General features: G+C 40.0%; 1 protein-coding gene across 4 annotated transcripts in view; it reads right to left on the bottom strand.

The window, feature by feature from the left end:
* Window positions 1-989: 989 nt before the first annotated feature.
* The window catches only part of LOC111234167 (PDZ and LIM domain protein 5-like), a 38,577-nt gene continuing 16,838 nt past the window's right edge, over window positions 990-22,728 (bottom strand). Inside the window, exons 4-15 of one of the 4 annotated variants that reach the window (XM_022762117.1) lie at window positions 14,781-14,814; window positions 11,326-11,348; window positions 10,433-10,453; window positions 10,269-10,295; window positions 9,794-9,948; window positions 8,964-8,991; window positions 5,993-6,156; window positions 3,539-3,719; window positions 3,122-3,302; window positions 2,529-2,649; window positions 2,327-2,442; window positions 990-2,221 (exon numbers count right to left, since the gene is read on the bottom strand). In XM_022762117.1, coding sequence (XP_022617838.1) covers window positions 2,132-2,221; window positions 2,327-2,442; window positions 2,529-2,649; window positions 3,122-3,302; window positions 3,539-3,719; window positions 5,993-6,156; window positions 8,964-8,991; window positions 9,794-9,948; window positions 10,269-10,295; window positions 10,433-10,453; window positions 11,326-11,348; window positions 14,781-14,814 — 1,141 coding nt within the window. In that variant the 3' untranslated portion in view covers window positions 990-2,131. Of the gene's footprint in view, window positions 2,222-2,326; window positions 2,443-2,528; window positions 2,650-3,121; window positions 3,303-3,538; window positions 3,720-5,992; window positions 6,157-8,963; window positions 8,992-9,793; window positions 9,949-10,268; window positions 10,296-10,432; window positions 10,454-11,325; window positions 11,349-13,896; window positions 14,421-14,780; window positions 14,815-22,728 lie in introns of all 4 variants that reach the window. The other 3 variants (XM_022762114.1, XM_022762115.1, XM_022762118.1) reach the window with 3 other exon arrangements.

The following is a 22,728-nucleotide window of genomic DNA, read 5'->3' as shown; positions in this document are numbered from 1 at the left end:
GGCACCAACCACTGATAAGCATCACCATCACCATCATCATCACCATCATCATCACAGCAGTTACTGTCGGGTGTCCCGCTGATCACCCTGCAGCTGCCGCCAGTATCAAAACTCAAGCTCAGGCAGCTAAATAAGCACTTGAGCTGAACTCTGGCGAACAGCAGCGCGGAAAACAAATCGCAGATCCCCTCCGCTTTCACAGAGGAGCTTGATAATCACAACCGCAAGACCACCGCTGCAGATCCGACACACAGCGAGGTTTCAGTTTGTTAAGGCAAAGTAAACTTACCGTTTTTCCTCACGCTTTAAACCCGCGTGATTCCAAGTTTGTCTTGATTTGAACAACCACCGCGCTGTTTATTTGCATGTGTCCTCCTGTCTTCTGGCAGAGTTTTCCAAGTGTTCCACGGCTGTTTTTTTTTTTTGTTTTTTTTTTTGAGGCTGGTTAAATGTCGAGTCGTCCTGCGCACAGCTCCCACCTCCGACGTCTTGGAGAAGTGCACATCAGTACGCTCAGCTCATCTCTTACTGTAGGTACATTTCCTTACAATAACACACTCCTGTTGTCTGTCATTCTTGAATTATGTAACTGTGTGTATATCCACAACAGAATTGTTATTAGTTATTAGATAGGAAAGAATGCACCAAGTGTCTCTGCGCCTGGTGAGCGCTGTTTCTCCTGTCCCTATGGAGATGTGTACTTTCCCCCCCCTCCTCTTACTGCAGGTGAAGCTCATGCTGGTGCCTGTCTGCCTGCCTGTCTGAATAATTACTGTCACAACTACAGATTTATAAATCTATAATACACATAGGAGCCATGATGCATCATTTCTTTCTGTGCATTGACAAACACATAAAAAAAGGACACGTGCACAAACAGGGTATTTGCAGGAGAAGAAGAATTCCTTTTGAATGTTCCAGTCCAAGGTCAGCCACATTAACTGGGATAAGACTGTTAAAGAGCTACAACATAAGACATACTCGAGAGCTTTGACATTGTTGAACCCTTTTATTTGAAATGAAAGTAAGAAGAGAAGTGCTTATTTATCCACAGTGTTCACTGAGAAAATATCCATTACACAAATACAAACTGTTTTTTTTTTTTTTTCTATGCATAGAAATTGTGCAAGACAAAGCTCACAGCAGCTTCTGGAAGTATATATTAAAATAGTTTTGTGTTAATTGACTGAAATCTACCAAACATCATGCATTTTCATGTCAGGAACTAGTTAGATGAAGTACGTTTTCGTGAGGGTATTCACTACAAGCATGCTCACTAACCATTTTGTTCCTGAATTACAGGCATTAGAAAATATACATAAACAGCAGAGCATCACTACTTGATCTGTCTTGTCATCGCAGAGCCCTTTCAAAATACTCCTGGGCTGAACTTTATCCTCATCATTTTCATGCGTTAACTATAAAGCAGGGCCAGCAGTGTCAGATTTACACACTGCTATGCATGTTACTACTGATTTGTGCTTTCATTTACTGGGAGTGATTAAATACAGCATTACTTTAAAACAATAAAAAAATAATAATAAAATTTCCCATTTTTATTCTGAAGGCCAGATACCCATAAGTCTTTTTGACTTGAATGGTCCCTGCTTACAAATAAATATTTTTTTTCCCCTTAAATAATCCTAATTTCTAAACCTTGCACTCACTTTAGTAACACATGGCATAGCTTAACTCGTCATCATTTTTTTTTTCCAAACATGTGACCCCTGAGGGGCTCAGTAGGTCATTGCAGTAAACTACATGTAATGTATCCTATTCTGTGTTAAACAAAAATGCCTATCGAGAGCTTAACACACCACCCGCACAAATAAAAAGCCCAGCTAAAACTCATGTATTAAAATCCACTTGCACAGATATAGAACTGGCAGAGGGGCGCTAACAGTGTATTCAAATGTATTCCTGCTATAAAAAAAATAAAAAAAACACTGAAATGAAATAACCAATGAGAATGGTGAATTAAAATACTAGCGCAAAAATAAAGCTTACAGTGGAACATCTGACCCAATGTTATTCTAACAGATAAATCAGATCAGTTTTACCATCTGACTGAAATATAGATCGCTGTAAACTGACACCGTTACCCTCTCCCGTTCGTATTCACAGAGGCAGGTCAGATGTTGACAGTGTGGGCATGTTTCTTGCACAAAGGCTTGTCTTTTTTGGAGAAGAATGCCTGACCCTCCAGACTAGCAGAGCAGACCTGTGGAGAGAGCAGCGTTGTTATTCACACAATATTCTCAACATTTTCTCATTTTTGAATCCAACCCTTGTTGTTGCTGGGAGTGAAGTCGTCGCCCTGACCTACCGCGCACACAAAGCAGGTGTCATGCCAGGTGAATCCTAGAGCGTCCAGGAACTTGTCCCCTGCTTCGATGGGGAAGTCACACCCGTGGCAGTTGGTCCCAAACAGGTTGTAGTAGTCTGAGTAAATAGTGCATCGACAACATCTTAGTCTGTTTGCATATAAGGTTGTCATTACAAGATTTTATTTGGGCTTCCTGCTGTACCTTTTTCACAGTATGGCCGTCCATCCTCCATGTGAAACATGCTGCCTCTGATTGGCTGCTGGCAGGCAGTACAGACGAAACAGGACACATGCCAGGTCTGTTTCAGGGCATTCATGACTTCCTGCAGAGAAAATATAAAAGAACAAATGAGGAACAGCTCTTAATATCATAGTCCTAATGTGATCAAAGTTTTTTTTAAATAGTTTGAGGACAGTAAACATTGTTTTTGTGAATGAAACAGACTCAAACCTTTAAGGTTACCATTAAGGATTATATTGTTTTCTTATCCTGTAGATGTAGTTGGATTAAGAATATCATTTTATATCTAGATCCCAGTTCTTGTTTGAACGAGAACATCCACCCAGACCTTACTAACATATAAGGTACACCAGATAATATACATGGGTTGCATTTGTTTTAATAGTTAAATTAAAACATGAATCTGCAGTGTTTCCAATGGAAGAATCAGTCAGTCTCTGCTTTACGTCTTTAAATGATAACAGCGACTGATGATTAAAGTGTTAGTAGAGAATGCGTTTTAAGTACAAGTAGACTGAAGCAGAGAATGATAACCTTTCAGTTTTACAACTCACCCCCAGAATCTTCTGGTTGCAGCGGGAGCAGGTGGGAGCGAAGAACTGCTCGTAGCAGCGTTCGCAGTACACCTGGCCCTTCTCCTCCACAAATCCACGGTCTGCCAGGGAGGAGTGGCAGTGAGCACAGTTGAATTCCTCAGGGTGCCATGACATGCCCATGGCCACAAGGAATGGGCCCCTGGTGAAAAGAAGCGAGGGACAGAGGATTCCAGGAAAATTACTCAAATATATAAATAATTAATAATAATAAAAACATCTGACCACTAGTTTTTAACTTTTAGACAAAGAATCTGCGCAGTGCAAGTAGAATTTTATATTCTTATGTTCTTACTGAATTCTGTAATCACTGAAACAATTTTTTATTGTTCTAAAGTTCATATTGTAAATGCAGTTTTTTTTTTTTTTGCTAGTTACCTGATGACAGTGTTGCACTTGTTGCACATCGGGGTGCGTGTACCGGCTGGGATGTGCTCAGCCCGCTGCACCACAGAGTTGAGGTCCTCTGGATGTGGCTGTGGGGTGGGGCGGTCCGGACCTTTGGGAGCAGGATTGGTGACTTTGCCAAACGAAGGAGCTACCCCACCCTTAGGAAAACCTAAGCCAGCAGGGAAAATAATGTGTCATTGTTCAAATGGAAAAATACCTGGCCCAGCGTGAATGTATGAGATAAAGCATTAAACAAAATGTATTGTCCCGAACTAAAAACAGAGCAAACAATCAAACAAACCATCAATACACTTTCTTGTCATAAGAATTGTAGGTTTCTTCCACCAATACACGACTTTTTCCACTCATTTCTTAGCATCACTGAACCAGAACATATGTGCACAGTTTAGGTGTGTGTAGCCAGATAATGAATGGGAATGATTTGATGATCTTTAACCTTCATGCCCAAAGCATGAGACAGCTGGGCTTGACAGAGCCACCCCACCCTCCACGGACAAGGGATTGATTTTTCCCTCTGAGGGAAACAACACATTCCCATAGTCAGAGGAGACACCTGGAAAAATAATCCCCCTCCTCTCATCTCAAAACATGTGGAGAGGATGCACAGTTTTTCCTTCTCTTCTTTTTCACGTTCAGGACGGAGGTCAGTGCCGGCCACCCTCAGAGGGAGTGCTCGGGGGGTTGCGGGGATTGGGGACAGAGACTCTATTGAAATACAGCACCATTATCAAAGACTTGGGAGGTCAAAGGACAAGTGCTCCCGAAATTTCCTCGTAACAGTGAACAAACGAACTGAATAAACAGAGCGGGGAGCTAGCAGGGAAGTGAGAATCAGTGGGAGTGGGTTTAATAAGAAGAAAGAAGTTGGGTCGGAGAGAGACATGGCCTCGTAATAGTGATAAAAATGTGATTCTTTGAGATATTTTACTGGTTGATAATTATTGTCCAAAATAATGTTTCTGTTATGGTTCATTTGATGGCCTGCTCTTGATATAAATACACTTGACAGCTGCTTCCTGTGAAAACATCAAACATGATTATCCCTAAAATTTGCAGTGTCTCTCACACCCGAGCAGGGCCGTAGTTACCACTGAGAACACTGAGCTGATGTCCTTGGTATATTTGGGGGACTTATAAACCTGGGGGTAGTTTACAATTTAAAACTTACAGATGGTTGGCACTTCATAGACAGATTCCAATCATTTTACACTCAATATGTTTAGATATGACTACATCTAGTTCATCAAAAAAAAAGAAAAAGAAAAGAAAAAAGGATTCTGTATTTCCTCACCAGAGCTATTAGTGTCAGTATGGAGGGAAATAACATAACATACAGAAAATAGAATCAACAGGCAACTGAAAAATATGGCTATGTGCCCTTCCCAAACTTATATGAAAAAATGTGTTAGTATAGCCCGGTGTTTGTGTCACTGTCATAGTCAAATAATGAAAGTGACTAGAGTAGAAAATAACACAAAGCGTCTGTATTATGCAGCTAAAAAAGTTAGTTCAGAAGAGAAAAAAGAGACTGTTCAGGAAAAGAAATGCAAATGATGCAATTTACTACTCAGATATTAAAAATATCTTTTTATAGTATGTATAACATTTAAATGTGATTGTAGCATCTTTCTTTTTTTTCTTTTTTTTTTTTCAATGAAATGTACAGCCTAAACATTATGCTAATTTCCATCTTTAGAAGGTGCCAGCAGTTAAATTGCAGAAATGATTTAGTTATGTAAATAAAATGAGAAGGTCACATTTCGCATATCCCAGCCCCATTCCACATGGTCACTATGAGATACGTGCTTGTTTACTCGAACTCAAGTATGTGTTAATCTGATGAATAACACAGCCAACAGAGAACTAACTGTGGCCTCTCCTACCCTCTCCCTGTGGCACCTTTCAACAACCATTTCTTAAAGAGGCCTCTGGAGAACTACGTTAGGGCACATAGTGTATCTGTTCTTGTATGAGTGCATACTTGTGTCTTAGTATTGCTAATAATGACCCCTGACTGATGCCTTTCAGTGAATATTTATCCTGACCACCTCGGGGTCTCGTGGCAGGGATTTGTGTATTTTAACAGCAGCCTTCACACAAAATAAAATACATAATTCTCAATTTCACAATCTATTTAACTAAGGCGATCTCAGGAAAAGCTAATAATCTGAGCTCATTAACGGAATACCTCAGGTTTTTATAGAGCTCATAATCTTAAATGGCTTAGTGTCAGGTATTAAACCTGCAATAAACATTACAGCTGAGCAGCAGTGATTTTGAAGAATGGAGCTGCCCTCTATAGGCTGAAATAAGCAACTACACATACTTTTACATTCCTAGCAGAAGCAGAACCACAGTCATTCAGGTGGCAGTAAATAACAGACGTTGGTAAGGATTTCTGCACAGCATATGATACTGTACCTGGTGGACCTCCAGGCTGGAAGGAGGGCTTGGTCTGCGCTACAGGACTCTTGAATGTGGAAGCGGGAACAACGTTGCCGTTCCTGGGTGCTGCTGCAGATTTGGAATATGTTTTCGCTGCAGGCGACGTGTACATAATGGGAGTGGCTTTGTCAACTGCCTCACTAAGAAACAGATACACACACATCATATAAACCGTAACTCACAACAACAGACTCACACATATAAATAAGATAGAAATCTTTGAGTGGAACTGTGTCTCCTGTACAGAATACTGCTTAGTGTGACCTGGCCAATCTGCAGGTCCTTCTAAACATTACAATCAGTGAGTTGGAGTCTCAGTGACACATGTAAACAATCAAGACAATTATAGGGGCACTTTGTAATAAGCCTATATTCTCCTGCTCACTGTCCATAGGGTTTTTTTTTTAACTACTGACATAAGGGAACAATTACAGGTGGTGAAGCCATAGTATCTACTGTACATGCAGCTCATCCTCCAACACTACGCTTCATTTGATCATTCAGCAGGAGGAGATAGCCAGGGGTGTAATCTTAAAAAAAGTGGTTATTGCTTTTAATCTCCTGACACAGCAGAGACAGAGACACTCCGATGCAGTGGGGGTGTCTTTTCCTGTGGCAGTACAAAAATGTTAAGTGCTGCAGTATATTTTAGGAGAAAATGAGAAGTGCTAGTCTTTCTGGTCACCACCCCTTATAAAATTTCACAGCTTTTCATTTCAAGTTGACAACCTCCTGTAGGCGGCCAAGTGTCCAAGCAAAATGAAGGCTAAAAACTGATGTATTGTTGCGTATATTTCTCAACTAGTGAAGATTTAACACTATAACAGTTCAGTACATTTAAGCTGCTTCTCAAACAATACTATATTTGATTGAATCATAAATCATTTTTTGGCCTTTTTTTTTGCTGCCTAGATAGACCAGCTGAGCAAAAGATTTGCACCAACAGATTGTAACCTTTCATGTTTCAGCTACAGGTCACTGCGTATTTCTGACAACAAATCCTACCGTCTCTCAGCCACAGATTTGACACAGTCTGTCAGTTTATACAATATCATCCACTCGTAGTACTTTAGTGTCTGTGACCTGCCTACAATCAAAATTATGAGAAATATTGGTGAGAAATTCATTGTGTCTTTAAATGTAGCACTTTGCTTAAATGTTACGGCTTTGAATTATGTGTAACAAAACCAGTTATAATACTCTGATTTACGTGACAATCAGAAACTTGCAATGACAACAGTAACAGCTGGTTGGCAACAAGACAGCACACTGGAGAGAAACATCCAATGCCTGGAGTACTGCTGCCTAAAATGGAAGTGATTCACATTTCATTGTACATGGAATAAGATAATACGTATATAATAATAATCTGTATGTTGAAAACAGACATTTTTAACCTTCTACGCCTCGTACACAACTAATTCCTTCACATCATAAGTCTTCAGCTACTGGAAATTCCTAATACACAGGTTGACCGTTTTCTGCCAGAGAAGAAGAAAAAAAGGAATGAAAGATTAAGAGATAGGCAACAGCAGTAAGGGAAAAAAATTTATTGTGGTAAAAGCTGACAGATCATACTGCTTCTGTTAGTATAGACAACAGGCAAAAAAGATACAAACATGCAGAGAAAAACAAAGTATAAGAAAGTATAGAAGTACAGAAAGTGTGCAGAGCAAAGTGGAGGCTCGGACATAAACAATATGCTAAAGAAAAGTACACATGTACTGTACACTATAATATGATGCAATGTTGCATTTTCAAGTACTTATATTAACTTGCATGCGTGCATTTAATTTACATTTTGAAATATAATTACATATACTTTAGAACAATTTTTACAACAGGGTTTGTTAGCTGGTCATTCACATTTTTCTCATTGTATTAAAACTTTGGCAGTTGACATTTCATACCTGCTGTGCCAAATAAAGAGTGTAACTATGTTGCTATGCAAAAAGAGGCAATGTGAATTTTAATAATGGTCAAAATAAAATAAATAAAACATGAAACAAAACAAAGCGCACTTTTGTCTACTGTACATTTAGTGCTCGTGCTGAAACATCATGATGCCAATCTCTCAGCTTGTTGTACATGTGTCCTACAGCTTCTGGGTCCAACTTGTTTGCTCTGATTTTTCCCCATAAAGAGAAGATCAGAGGAGAAAAAGGGAAAAAGGAAAGTTGGAAGGTTAATGTAGGAGAATAAAAGTAAAAGTTAACACAAGAGGAAACGCAGGGATAAATGAAGGAAAAATAGCAAGTCACAGAAAACGCACAGTCAGAGATAAATATAAAAAGATAGACTTTCCTTTTGCAGATGTGTTGAATTATAAAGCAAGGCAGATGTGTAATATCTTTCTTCAGGAAAAGAACACTGAATAAAATCCCACTAACAGAAGGAGAACAGGAATCTCCTTCTGGCAGGGCTGCTATTACCCACAATACCACTTAATTAGCCACAGTTTCCAGTGAGTGACACACTGATTGGTTGGGGATCTGGTATGGAGGGCAGACTGTGCTTACTGCTGAGTAAATCGACTTAAGACAGAGAAGAGCAGTAGCCGTTACAGCCTGTGCTGAGTCTACGGCTGTCTCCACTCAACCATCTTCCTCTGAGAGCTCGCAGTGCGGTCTCTCCAAATTTAGTCTTAAATTGAGCGTGATGCTGAGCGACCATAAGATAAGGAAATCAGGACTTAACTCTGAATCACAGGCTAACAGACGTGATTACAGGAGGACTGTGAGGGCGGCCAGTTCTGAATTTGAAACCTCTATAATCAAGAAATTATTAAAACTGTAACAACACCATTGCTAAAACAGATGCATTACGTACAACACTAAAAAAAAATAAAAAAGTATTCACAGACAGAGGAGAAAGGCAGACAGAGAGTGGATGACCACTCACAAACACACACACACATATTTGATGTTGAAAACCACAAACTACTTACTTCTTTCCACTGTTCTCTGGAACTTGATCTGCAACAATGAAGGAAAAAAAACACAATTGAAAACAAAGTAAAATGTACAATAAATGGCAAGGGAGGATAAAGGCAGACACTCTTGTTAAAAACAATGCCGCTGCTGGTTGCTACTCTATCTCTGCTCTGAGTTATTCTACCTTCATCTTGTCATCGTAAGAACTGAATGAGTGAAGCACATTGAATATACATCAAAATGTTCAAAGCACATCACATATTCCACAAAGGTCTGGTAACATCATTTGGCAAAAATAGAGAACGACACAGACAAATATCTCATCTTACTTTATTCTAATAAGTGAGTTACTGTAAATGTCACTGTGCATCAGTTGAATAGATCCACATACACACACACACATGCACACGCACACGCAATCCTTAGGGATGGAGGGAGGCCCAAAACCACAGGCTTCTCATGTAACCATCAATGACTCTTACAGTCAACACAGTAATATGAAAAATAAATTAAATCAAACGGTGATGAAAGCTTTCTTTTATTATTTAGAAGAACTATGAAATCACTATAATCTACAGAGGGAATTGAGTTTTGATAAATGAAATATGATTATAGAACAGGGTAAGTAATAAAAGCCAGTTATAGAGAAAAAATGACCCTAAGATTGGCCGTCTTTGGATAATTACTCAGTGCTCCAGCCTATAGTGATTTAAAAGGGCCTTAAAAGAGCCTTACAATACTCAGCCTGTTTCAGCACTTAAATAAACACCAGTAATAAGTCTCAACAGATTCTGCATCATCGACTTGTTTAAGGCCATGTGAGCACACTGAAGTCGGTACATACCATTTTCAGTGCCGGTGAGCTGGGCCAGGATACGGAAGGAGCGGGACTGGGAGGTGCCCGTTCGTGGATGCCAGTCCTCTGTGTCCTCAATCAGACGCTTCTTGCTGGTATCACTCACTGCGGTCGCGTGATTCTCGGGCTCTACAACAGGTTTCCTGCAAAATCAGATCAACCACGTTACAGACTCAGAAAGCAATTGTGTTTTAAACATACAGAATAAAATATACCAAGGGGATCACGGCTAAAACAACCGTTAAAACAATTGTTGCACTGTTAAATATTAACTTTTCAAGTTAATAGGATAACAGGATAACAATGTCCCTGTTTACACACACAATCTCACAAACAAATGGTATTCATAGCAACCAACACACACTGTACATATATAAGTCACGAGTGCTCCACATTCAATCAAGGTGCAGCTTGTAGATACACGTTAGAAACCATGACCTAACAGCTGTTAGGTCTCAATTACCTCCTTGGTCTAGGTGGAGGTGGAGTTCTACAGGCGAGCAATGAGAAGGCAGAGAGGAAAAATGCACAAAGGCAGAAACAGATTTAAAGTCACATTAAGTGCTAAGTACACCGTATACACTGCGTACACAGGAGAGTTATGAAACTGTTCTGACCTATACTTACTTAACACTTCTCTGAGGCTCACTATTAGGGAGGAAAACCACAGAGTATAAGTCAGTCAGATAGTAAAACTCTATGTAGCAGTGTCAAAAGATGGTTGTTAATTTAGATTCACTATACTAAAATGGTGAAGTTCAGATCCACTGCATATTAAGATTGGTGAGTGTTTAATACATGAAGGTGGCAGTGACCAAATCTCACCACAAGATGGGAGTAATGTGCTTTTAAAATGGGGGGTGGGGGGTCGTCTTTTTTTCCAAATATAATTTGATGGTTCACTAGAATGCAATAATATTTATGTTAAGTGTTTACATGCACCGTTTAGTTCAAGTGCCGTTCCAAACTGAGTTAAATTAATGTAAGAAGTGTGTGTGTGTGTGTGTGTGTGTGTGTGTGTGTGTGTGTGTTTATTTGTGAGCGTATGTGTCAGGTGAGTGGAGGTGAAAGATGATCAAAGACAGCACAAGTCAGGCTATTCTTAGCCAAAGCAGAATAAACTTGGCAGTGACTTAAATGGCCTTGAGTAAACATACTGACACCAGTAGCAGATTGAGCCAGACAGATGCAGAGTGTGCTGACAGGCCTGGCTGCTCTGGGTGTAAATACATTAGCTAACATAGAGGTTGATGCCACTGAGATGAAAATGAACGGACAATACGAGCTGACCCCCAACTGGGTGTCCTGTGGTGTCACAGAGATGGATTATTTACAGTTTGTTTGGCCCCCTTGAAAAGAGCATGTACTGTAAGTGGATGAGCACGAATGTGAGGTTTGTCGAGGGTTAGCTCAAAGAGGTGCAAGCATGCCTTTGGTAATCATAAACCAGAGAGATGTGAAGGCTGTAATCACATTCCACGTGGTTAGAAAGACACTATATTATCATTCGCAGCACTAACTTGATGTCTGTCTCTTCTTCCTCCTGTTGGCAAAGAAAAAGGTAAATGGAAAAGAACTGAAGCCAAGAAAAGAGGATGAATAGACCGGTCGGAGAAAAAGAGCACAGTCCAAACACGTACCCTTTAACTGAAAGGCCCTTCTGAGAGAATGTGCAGATAGGAAAACCACAGAAACCACACAAACAAAGCATGCAGGTCAGGAAACAAACACACACACATGCAGCAACAAATACACCTGGAAAAGGTGACAGAAAGACTGAAGAGATGACACAGTAATTTCAGTAAACATCTTTTATATTTCTCACAAGTTACCTGGCCAAATGCAGAATGTATTATTAATCTGTTACAAAAATTTCTGAAAAGATCATCTCACTACTGTTTGTACCTTTGTATAAAAACATAGACAGATATAGGTAGGTTTCACAGATGTATTCAAGTGTGAGGGAGTCCAATAAGCTTTGCTCACTTAAAGCCAATAAAAGCAGATCTCTGTGACCTATTTTTTTCAGGTGACAGAGAAAAAGAAGTGGCAAAGCACTTAAACCCAGCTCAGTCTACTGTTACCCAACCAGGGAGCCAAAACCCTGCTGATGAAGCCCAGTCGAGTCAAACTTAGCTCTGTCCCTGGTCGCTAGACAGAACTGATCTGCCAGGATTCTGGCTAATTAGAAACAAGTGTTACACCAGCAGTTGCCTGTTGGGCAGACTGTGTGTTTGGCAGAGTTGAGAACCCCACTGTCAATTAATGATAGGCAGGCAGTAGCATCAGTTAGCATGTTGTCTAGACTTTGCTCCCTTTTCAGAGATTTAAACAAGATGTGCGGTATGCCTTGGATTTTCCTTGTATGCAGCTGTGTGAAAACTTGATGCTGATGGACTGTTTCACTGTTAGCTTTTTAAATGAGACACATATTTTGTGGGCATGGAGTAATATAGGCAAAGCAGAATGGAGTCTTTAATTTTCTGTGATACATGTACATTCTTTCAGATACAGTAAAAATGTCCACTAATCTGCGGTCTCTGTGGACCAAAACTCCTTCTGGCAGATTAAAGCACACAGTGAAGGTATATTACCAAATCAATCCATCATATTTCATACTTACACCAACATAAATAGTGAGGTTATTCTATATACACAGTGGCTCCAGAAAGTATTCAGACTCCGTCACTGTGCTGAAAACTTTATTGTGTTGGAGATCTCATTTTAAATGGATAAAATTGCCATTTTTACTCATCAATCAATACTCAATAACCGCTAATGACAAAAGTGAAAACAAGTTTTGCAAATTAATTAAAAATTGAAAACGGAAATCTCTCATTTACAAAAGTATTCAGACTGCTTGCTGAGGCACAAATTGAACTCTCTGTAGACCTCTGTAGACAATAAAAGTGTGGAAAGGCACAGATTCGGGCAAGGGTATAAAGCCATTTCTAAAGCTTTGAAAGTTCCCAGTAGCACAGGGGCCTCAATAATTATAAAATGGAAGAAGTTTAGAGTTGGCTGTCTGGCCAAACTGAGTAACTGGGCAAGGAAAGCCTTTGTCAGTGAGGTGACCAAGAACCCAATGGTCACTCCAAAAGTCTTTGGCAGAGATGAGAGAACCTGCCAGAAGAATGACAATCTCAGCAGCACTCCATCAATCAGGCCTTTGGACAGAAGCCACTTTGTGTAAAAGGCATATGACAGCCTGCATGGAGTGCGCCTAACAGCATTTGAAGGACTGGGGAAAGCAAGAGGAAAAATGTTCTATGGTCTGATTAGACAAAAATGTAAGTCTTTGAGCAGAAACACAATGTTTGGCAAATATTTAGCAACTGCTCATCACAAGGCTAATACCATCCAAATGGTGAAGCAAGGTGCATGGTGGTGGCAGCATCATGCTGTGTGTGTATGTGTGTGTGTGTGTGTGTGTGTGTGTGTGTGTGTGTGTGTGTGTGTGTGTGTGTGTGTGTGTGTGTGTGTGTGTGTAGCTATATCCAGAGAGGCCCCTGGAAAGAACCTGCTTCATAGAGTTTGCGACCTGAGACTGGGGTAGTGCTGGAGTGGCTTCTGGACAAGTCTCTGACTGTCATCAAGTGGCCCAGCCAAAACCCTGACTTGAACCCCAGAGAACATCTGTGGAGAGACCTGAAGATGGAAGTTCACAGGCCCTTCCCATCCAGGAGCTTCAGAGGATCTGCCAGGAAGAATGGGATAAACTGCCCAAATCCAGGTGTGCGAAACTCGTAGAAAACTCGAAGCTGTAACTGCTGCCAAAGGGGGCTTCTACAAAGTACTGAATTCAATGACTGAATACTTTTGTAAATATGAGATATCAATTTTGGATTTTTAATAAATTTGGTAAACCTTCTAAAAAAGTATTTTCATCTCATGGGTTATTGAGTTATTGATCAGCAAAATGTTTGAATTTAAATTTAATCCACAACACAATAGAATGTGAAAAAAGTGCAGGGGTCTGAATACTTTCTGAAGCCACTGTACACACCAGACTTCAGCTTTACTCTTCAGATAAAAAAGGGACATTGTAGGACAAAACAATTCTATTAGTGCATTTGATGAATGGTACCTACCCATTGAAGTTCTCCGACACCCCCTGGCTCTCCAAAAGACCTCGTCTCTGTCCAATAGCGACCTCAGAAGCATTGGCATTAGAGTAGAGGTTGATAGGTGTGTTATAGACAGAGGGCTGTGGGACAGTGGGATGGGAGGAGGGGGCTGTCACTCTGGCAGGGGAGGAGGAGTTAGATGAGGATGAAGAGGCAGATGGGGAGGTGAAGGCGGAGCGAGCAGGGCTGGGCCTGGAAACTGAGTTGGCTGAAGCAGAGTCTGGTGCAGGGAGGCTGGACCTCAGCGGAAACGGAGGCTGTGGCGGCTGAGAAGGGGCAGCTGGCGTGAAAGCAGACGATTCAGAGGGAATCGAGGCTACTTTGGGAGCAGCTGGGGAAGAGGAAGCTGTAACCGCACTGCTGCTCCCCCCAAATGGCCGAGCTGTCTTGTTGTATAGTGGATTGGGCTGACTTGAAGGCTTGGTGTATGTGCTGCTTGGGGCAGGGTGAGTGATTGGGACAGGCTTAATGATTTCTTGAGGTTCATCCTGGATAAAAAGGTGAAGACACACAACGTGCACACACAGCAAATCCACAATAAACTCATGCATGTAAAACAGCATTCGCAAAAGCACTGCACAAAAATCACATCAAAATCAACAGTGTTCTCTCACGGCTGTATGGATGAAAGTCATGCCTGTGCCATACAAGTTTAAGAGGTTCTTTAAAATGTTGCCTCTTAGGTCAGTTCTGCATGCCAAGCCAATTTGTGTTCTGACATAATCTCAGAAGGGCAACATGAGAATGCTCACCATTAAATTAATTGGATATTAAATTCATATAACAAATGGAATTCAGATGAATTTTAGTAAATATACAGTTTCTTTAGTGAATATTTTACTTCATACCTTAGGCACTGCATCTTTAGGGGCACTGGAGGGTCTGTGAAGACAGAAAGAGAATTATTAAATCACTGCTCAATACACATCCATAATTTAAAATGCAAACCAGTGTAATAATTCTGCATGAGAAATTCAAGTTTGTGTATGTGATCTGTATTTTCTACACATAAACCAACTTGAATTTATTACAAATGTTTACAAAAGTTGATTTACAACTACAAACTTTATTTGTGAACATCACTTTACAAGCTCAAAATTGTATTAACCCTAATTTGATCCCACAGAGGGTTAGATTACTTTGTGTTCTCTGTGTTGTGTTCTGTGTTGCTTCGTTCTGGGCCCCTTGATGGTATTTTGTGATACAGTATATGATATGTCAAATGTGCTCGGTGCTTGGTTTTTTACAAAAATTGATCAGACCTAGTATCTGGACTAGAAAGGATTATTGAGAACTGCAGACAGTGTAAATGCATAAACATAACTAAGCACCCTAAAAGACAAATGTATTTATATAATATTGCGTTGTTGAACTGAAGACTGAAGTTGAGTTCATGTTTCATCTGTTCCTTGTCAGAGACAGATTACAGTATCTTGGATGTCTGTGCATCCTTTAAATGCTCCAAAAAGTAGAGTTGTCAAAATGAAATTGCATTACTGTGTGATAATAACATAACTTTGATTTTTAAATAAAAATAATAAATAAATGAAAGGTACTTAAATGTTTCCAGTGATGGATTACCTATCTCAAGGTTCAAGTTCTGGAAGTGGACTTTTATTGCACTATGAAATAAATGGAAACAAATGGCAGCCTGGAAAGAAGGAAACGTTCAAAGCTGTAAGCTCTGGAAAATGTTTAACAATAATTATATATAATTTGTAGTTAAGGTGCTAAAATATGCAAAACCACCAGTATGTGTGAACACACTGTACTTCAGGGTGCGTGTCCACATGCAGGCTGGTGTTGAAGTGTTGTGTACGTCTGATTTACACTTATGATTGAAGCAGCTGCCACAGTTTTAGCACCGATGGGAGAGGAGGGTGGTCTGTTTGTATCTCCTCTTGAGCTACCCTCAGTAGAAACCGGCAAATATCCAACAAACCTTTCATCCCCTGTTTTTTTGTTTCATTCTTACTATTCTCCTTTTCTCTTCTCTTTTTTCTATGGTATACCACAATATTAAAATTTTAAGAAGTAAGAAGTTTTTTTTAGCATGTATTGTGTATTAATGTATGTCAGACATGCAGTACACCACCTGCCTTTCATGTCAAACAAGACAGTTGTAAGTCTCTTTCAGTAAGCTGAAATACCTTAAAATGACTGTTAGTGAAACATTGAAACTCAAATCCAGACAGATGCCTTTGCAAACAATGTGTCCTATATATAGTCCTGATACGCAGACAATGTGTCCCTTATTCCTCATAAAAACAAGATACAAAAAAAAAAAAATACAGACAGTGAGTCAGCAAGGCTGGTTCCGGACCATGAGCTACGGTATGTCCGCTGCCGTCTTTCCTTTCTCTGCCATATTAGGAAAACAGTCAACAAACTCTCACGCATTTCCTTTCTGACTGAGCCTGGCACTGGGTTATGACGGAGCCCCACCCTCCGACCAGATGTTGATGTCATCTATGCCCATGCTTGCATTTACAGTTTCCACTCAGCAGTTAATATACAGTATGCTTATTTTCCAGTGTACTTGTGCTATTGGATTTGCTTATGGAGAAACACTGCGCTGCGCCAAGGACAACAGCAAAAGGTCTAAAGATCAGACAGCACATTCCATTACAAATAGGACCCAGTCTACAATGAGGCAGTGTGTATCTGCCATCAGTGGCCCAGAGTGGGGCAGCTGGGTGGAGTCACTCTCTATCTCACTATTCCCAGAGCAAGCTGAAAAAAAAAAAAAAAAAAAAACCCACTTGTTAAGGTGGTCCCGCAAACATCTGCTCTGCTCCTGGCCTAGCTGGACCTACTATTGTTCTGCTATTACAAAGACACAAACACTGGGTGAGTGTGTGGAGAGACGTCCATGTATTTGCTTTTTGCTGTCCAAGTGTACATGTTGGTTAATCTGTGTGTAACTGGATAGTATCATGACGGCAGCTGCACTACAGTTCCCAGGCCTGTTGTCCTCGTGGTGGTGTGTGAATTATCTGTGTCGTTCTAATTTTCGTGCTGGCCTCTGCAACACACTCCCAGTAATTCACTTCTGAGTAGTCAAACTATCGTGAAATTAGGGAAACATGTTAAAAAAAACATCATTATTCTTCATCAAAACTGTACTACAGTTTTATTTATGTTTCATGAATGAACCACTTTATTTGTCAGGTTTATTCAAAAGGCTAGATGCTGCAAATTCATATGATTTTGGCAAACAATCATTAATACTTTTATAAATACATACATTTTCTTCATAATTAGACGAGTGTAAAGAATGCATTTATATCTATATCCGTGTTCATCTGTACTTTTCATAGATGTCATAGTTTCTCTGAAGGAAGCTGTCCTCTGTACCACACGATTAAACTAAACTTACCCATAAATACAAAAGATCTTAATCAGAGGAGTTTCTGATTTTGCCTGTGTTTATATCTGAAATGTATCTGGTGTATCTGACTGCTTGCAGATCGCAGTTTGTGCTACTGTGTGTTCACAATACAGAGAAATCTCGCCCCTGTTGAAAACCTAGTCATGGCTATGCTCAGTCACAGACATCAGTTGGTTCCTCCTAATCTAATCAGTTTTGTTTTATTAGATTACAGATGCAGATATGTACAAGATTTATTTATGGGCCTAGTTTAGACTATATAACTAAATAAAAGCTAATGAATATGTGCAAGATATAAATACACATCAGATTAACTTGACAGAAAAAAAATTACTAGGAAGGGGGGAAAAAAAGTCATTGAGTGTGGTTTTCATCAACGTAGACTTCTCTGTGCACCCACACTCTCTCTCTCTCTCTACACTCATACACACACACACACACACACACACACACACACACACACACACACAGCTCCAGAATAGCAGAATGGGGAGGCTAGCCGGAGAAATACGCCTGAGGGCAAAGCAGGCTGACGCATTTCCACCCTGCCTCTGTCTCTTTGAGGGCCAAGAGAAACAATCTGGCATATGGCATTTGACTGAATGATGGAGCAGCTAATAGACACAGCTTTCTCACCACACACACACACACACACACACACACCCACACACGCCTTACCAGCTTACAGACTCACAAAACTTTTTTTTTTTTTTTTTTTAACATGGAGGGCAAAGTTCTCAAATAAGTGTAGCCTTTCATTTTCCCTGCGCTGTTTTCACTTCAGTTTCACACACAGTCTCTGGAGATGAAAACTGCAGACTTTAATGATCTGCAATAACCATCTGACTCCAAGCATCTGTCTCTGTCTTTTGCTCTGTTCTCTGGTCACAGTTGTGTTTACTCTCATCATATCAAAGCAGACTGGGAGTCAGAGCTGGGTACTGTTATTGTGTGATACATGGGAGGATGGGGCTCAGTAGAATTCATACATCCTATTAATGTCATGCACAGGCTACATTACTGCAAAACACTGTTAAACAAGTTCTGCCCTCCTATATTGAACTTGTGTGATAACTGTTAAAACTCTGTGGGAGACCTGGCAAACACCATCTGTTTTCTCAGATTCACCACTGCATGAAAAAATTGAGAAAAAGCATGAAGAAAAAGAAAAACAAAGAGGAAAAAAAAACATAGGAAAGCAAAACAAATACTCCAACAGAGGGATGTGGAATTAGAGGGCTTGGAAAATAACTTTTTTTTTTTTTTTCCTGTATTTCTGTTTTTCTGTGCAGCCAGCCTATCTGCTCAGTGGCAAAACTCACAGCTTGTGTCTGGCACATGGCCTCTCCCATCTCTCCGTGTTCCCGCTCTTCACACTGCTCCCACATATTCACTGATAATGAGCATCTTGGAGGAGGGAGTTTTGTCATTTCATTGGAAAGAGTCAGAACACAAGGTTTCAAAAGGAGCGACAGAAACGTGACTGCTATTTCCAGAGTTAACGCTTGCTAACATGTAACCAGACAGCTTTGTTGCTGCCGTCAGTTGCCTGGATACTTCACTAACATGGTTACTGTCCATGTCTGGTGTGTCTGTACACGTGTCGAGTAAAAACCCATATCAGCAGTCACATGCGCCGGAGTGATGGAGGGCATTCATACCATTCATCTCCGTGTGCCTTATCGTGCCCTTCTCTGTACAGTACTGCTCAGTGAGTGATAACTCTCTGCTCAAGTGTGCTTGTCCTGCCAAATAAATTGTAGAATAAAATGTGAACCACAGGACCAGACAAAAGACATTCAGAGTCACAGAGGCTTGGTGAAGCAAGTAGGGAAATGAGCGAGTTCTTCTCAAGGTCGGATTTCTGGACACTGCATCCACAACAGAATAAACTGCAATTCTAGTTAATGTATTTTTTAATGCACGTCCAACTAATGTAATAACCCCTCATCCTTTCTTACTTTTCTTCCGACCACCACACCACATCTGGCTAAGGCAGCCAGGAGTCAGCGGGGGCTCTGGGCTGCATTGGATTGTCCTCTACTTCACCCTGTTATAACCATAGCATACGACTTGTTGGGTGTACATTCGCCATGTTTGAGAGTATCTGTATGTTAACCCACAGCTCCCTTGCTGATTTGTGTTTCCCTACAGTAAGTGTCCTGTAGGCAAAAAAAAAAGTACGGTCTGTGTGTGGGACAGCCCACAGGTATATTTAAAAACAATGTTGTAGTTTTGGTTAATCAAATCTAAAGGTTGAGAATAAAAAGGAGCTTATGTAATCAAAAGATGAAGAGTGTGAATGAGTAAAATAATTTATATGTGTAATATATTGATGTACAGGTATGGAACTTCATGCTATCCTGTTCTCCCTGAAGCAGCATGTGTTCTACACACACACACACACACACACACACACACACACACACTAATACTAAAAATCTGAAAAACTCTTTCTGTGGGAGCTGATACAAATTCTTCTGTAAAACATCAGGATATGGTCAGAATGCAGAGCTCGCAGTGTTGATCTGTATTATCTTTGAGGTTTTGGAACCAGGTGCAGCTAGCCACAACCTCTGGGGAGTGGTGTTTCATTGCGCTGTGCTGCATATTTCAATGACAATAAATAAACATCAATTATCATACTTTCCGACGGCTACTTCCCACAGCTGCCTGGTGACTGTTAGCTGCTCAGCAACAAGATTTCCATGGTGGCAGAACACAAAGTACCCATAAAATTCACTGATAACTGCTGACCATATCAGCTGCAAGCATATATTCAAAATGACGGAAGATCACAAAACATGCACTGAAAAAGTCATTATCACAAGCCTAGTGCTTGGAAAAAGGACTATATGCAACCTGCACTGAGCATATGTCTTACTATGTGAAATGTAGGGCTGTGTTTAGGCGTTTTTTCTGAACTCACTTTCAAAATGAAACTTTTGTATAACTTATAACTGTATAACTTTGTTCTGCTTAGCAAAACCAGCTGAAGGTAACAAGTAAGCGAGTTTTGTCCCTTGTACAAATGTGCACGGTGGTGAAACTGAAGCTGTAAATCCACATCAAAATCAAACACTGCATCCACCACATAAACAGCCTGACTACACAAACCTGAATACTAAATAATTCTGCTCTGGCAGTGATATTCTCCCAACAAATAAACAGACACTGCTTTGACATCTAAGATCCGGAGATCCATCCTGAGACCACAATCTTGGAAAGGAAAACCTGGTTTCTCCACTTGTCACAAAACACAGAACAGCTCTTTGCTCGTTCAGACTCATCTAGTCAGATCTGTTTTGATTTACTGGAACGACAGGATGACGAGGGAGTCCACTGCCTCTATGGATGAAAACATGTTTCCCCTCACCTAGCAACAGGGACATAACATATTGGAATCAATAATCATGAGTGTCTTTTGGCAAGACAATATAGAATATACATTGTAATACAATAAAAAATAAAATGGTTTTAATTAGAGGTTGTTTTTTTTTGTATACAATATTCCTAGCTACTGAACTAAATTATGTGTGACAGTCATTTTATAATCATTTCCATTTTATGCCTCCTAATTAATGTACAACTGTACTGTTATCTTTTTTGGACTTCAGTGTTTGGATGTTAACCAATGTGTTTGAATACACCATAGACATCCTTCATTACATGTCCCCTGATAGTGAAATCAGTGCGTACAGCAGATTCATGAATGTGGGGAAAGCTTATACTGTACACGTGTCATCTGTTCAAGCACTTTCTACATAAATATGTTAAAAAGGTAAATAAATGTTGCACTGGTGCTAAACTGCAGACAGAATTCTACATGTTGACTAGTATTTTATGGTACATACATTACACCGAGGTTCAGATATTAGATATAAAGTGCCCACTTTTTTTAATTTTTTCACAATTTTTAATAAAAACTTTTAAAAAATGAGCCACTTAGACAATACAGTGGAGTGTTTTTAAGGGCTTCTTTCTGTGTCACTGGATAAGGATATACAATATTAACACCAACCAGCCTTGAAGAATAACGGCAGAAGTGAAGCAAACTACAATCATATATCATCTTTAACGAGGAGACCTTTGTTGTTCGGTGGGTGATTTTAGTTGTAGTTTACATGTGCTATGAGACCAGAATGTTTGATGTTTCATTGTGCATCCATTACCCACAGTAGATTACATGCAGCTGTGGGACAGTGCTATTTTAGGAATATTTTCCCACGATTAAAGCACAGAGGCTCCCTTCTCCTTTGATGTGGGGATGGAATGACAGGACATGCAAACCAGGCTTTGAGTTTCTGTCAACATGTTTTACAGTTTGGAAAGTGTGCATGCTTCACGTCCATTTGTTTGTGTCCGACACTGAAGCTACTCTTCTTTACACTAGGCTGCAAAAAAATGTAATGTTTGTGTGTGTGTGTGTGTGTGTGTGTGTGTGTGTGTGGTAAAGAGCTCGGCTACAATTCATGAGAAGGGATCGCTGTTTGTAACATTTCTGTTTATCCATCTTCTTCAAAATAAAATAAAACAAACAGTCATTCCATGAAACAATGTCCGAGCTGGGTAAACTGATCTTGGAAAATCTAGTCAAGGTGTCTATATAAGTGAAACTACAGCCTTCCTGTAGATGGACTATAAAAGTTGTTTGGGGCGTTTGCTAATTGAAACCTTTCCTCGGAGGACAAATATAATGACAACCTCTGTTGGATCCCTGCTTTTATTTTCTTTGAAGCATATATTAAGGAAAAGAGAGCTTTAAGAGCTCTCATTTAAAATGCTTCTAATATTGCAGTAGGACCTTAATACGCTCAAAGCCTCCAGAATAACAGGGTCTTCCTTTTGCTAACGTCAGGAGCAGAGTAGCAGTTGATGAACTCAGCATGATCAGATGCAAATCAAAGTTGAAGCCTGTTCTAATGACTTCTACAGATTCTGTGCCCTACACTGCACAGCCAGGAAGAACATGTGTAAACCATTAATTAAGAACTTCACTGTAATAACACAGAAATCAGATGGTTCTTCATTTCTTCCGTGTGCACTGTGTAGCAGTAACATATAATACGGTCCTTTTATAATGAGGTATTGAAGTCTAGACTTTTAGACATGTCCTTCCTGGAGATCCAAGGGCAGGATTTCCTATCTTGGGCCCATAGTTCGACTGTAACTTAACCTAATGTGTTGAATAAAGTCTATAATGTGAAGCTACAGTGCAAAAAATACCATTGCTTTGTCTTAAAATGAACTTTTCAGAACACAAAGGAATCACTGTCAATCCAATATCATACTTCTGTAGCCAGTCAGCTGTAATTATAAGCCAGATCACATGAAATATGAACCGAGGCAAGAAACAACAAGCTTAATCTCATCTTTTTAACATTTCCAAACTCCCTGCAGGACCT

The sequence above is a fragment of the Seriola dumerili genome, unplaced genomic scaffold (genome assembly GCF_002260705.1).
Source record: "Seriola dumerili isolate Sdu_G_001 unplaced genomic scaffold, Sdu_1.0 BDQW01000442.1, whole genome shotgun sequence".
Classification (NCBI taxonomy): domain Eukaryota; kingdom Metazoa; phylum Chordata; class Actinopteri; order Carangiformes; family Carangidae; genus Seriola; species Seriola dumerili.
The sequence above is the reverse complement of the archived record's forward strand: the minus strand, read 5'-3'. Positions and strand labels throughout refer to the sequence as shown.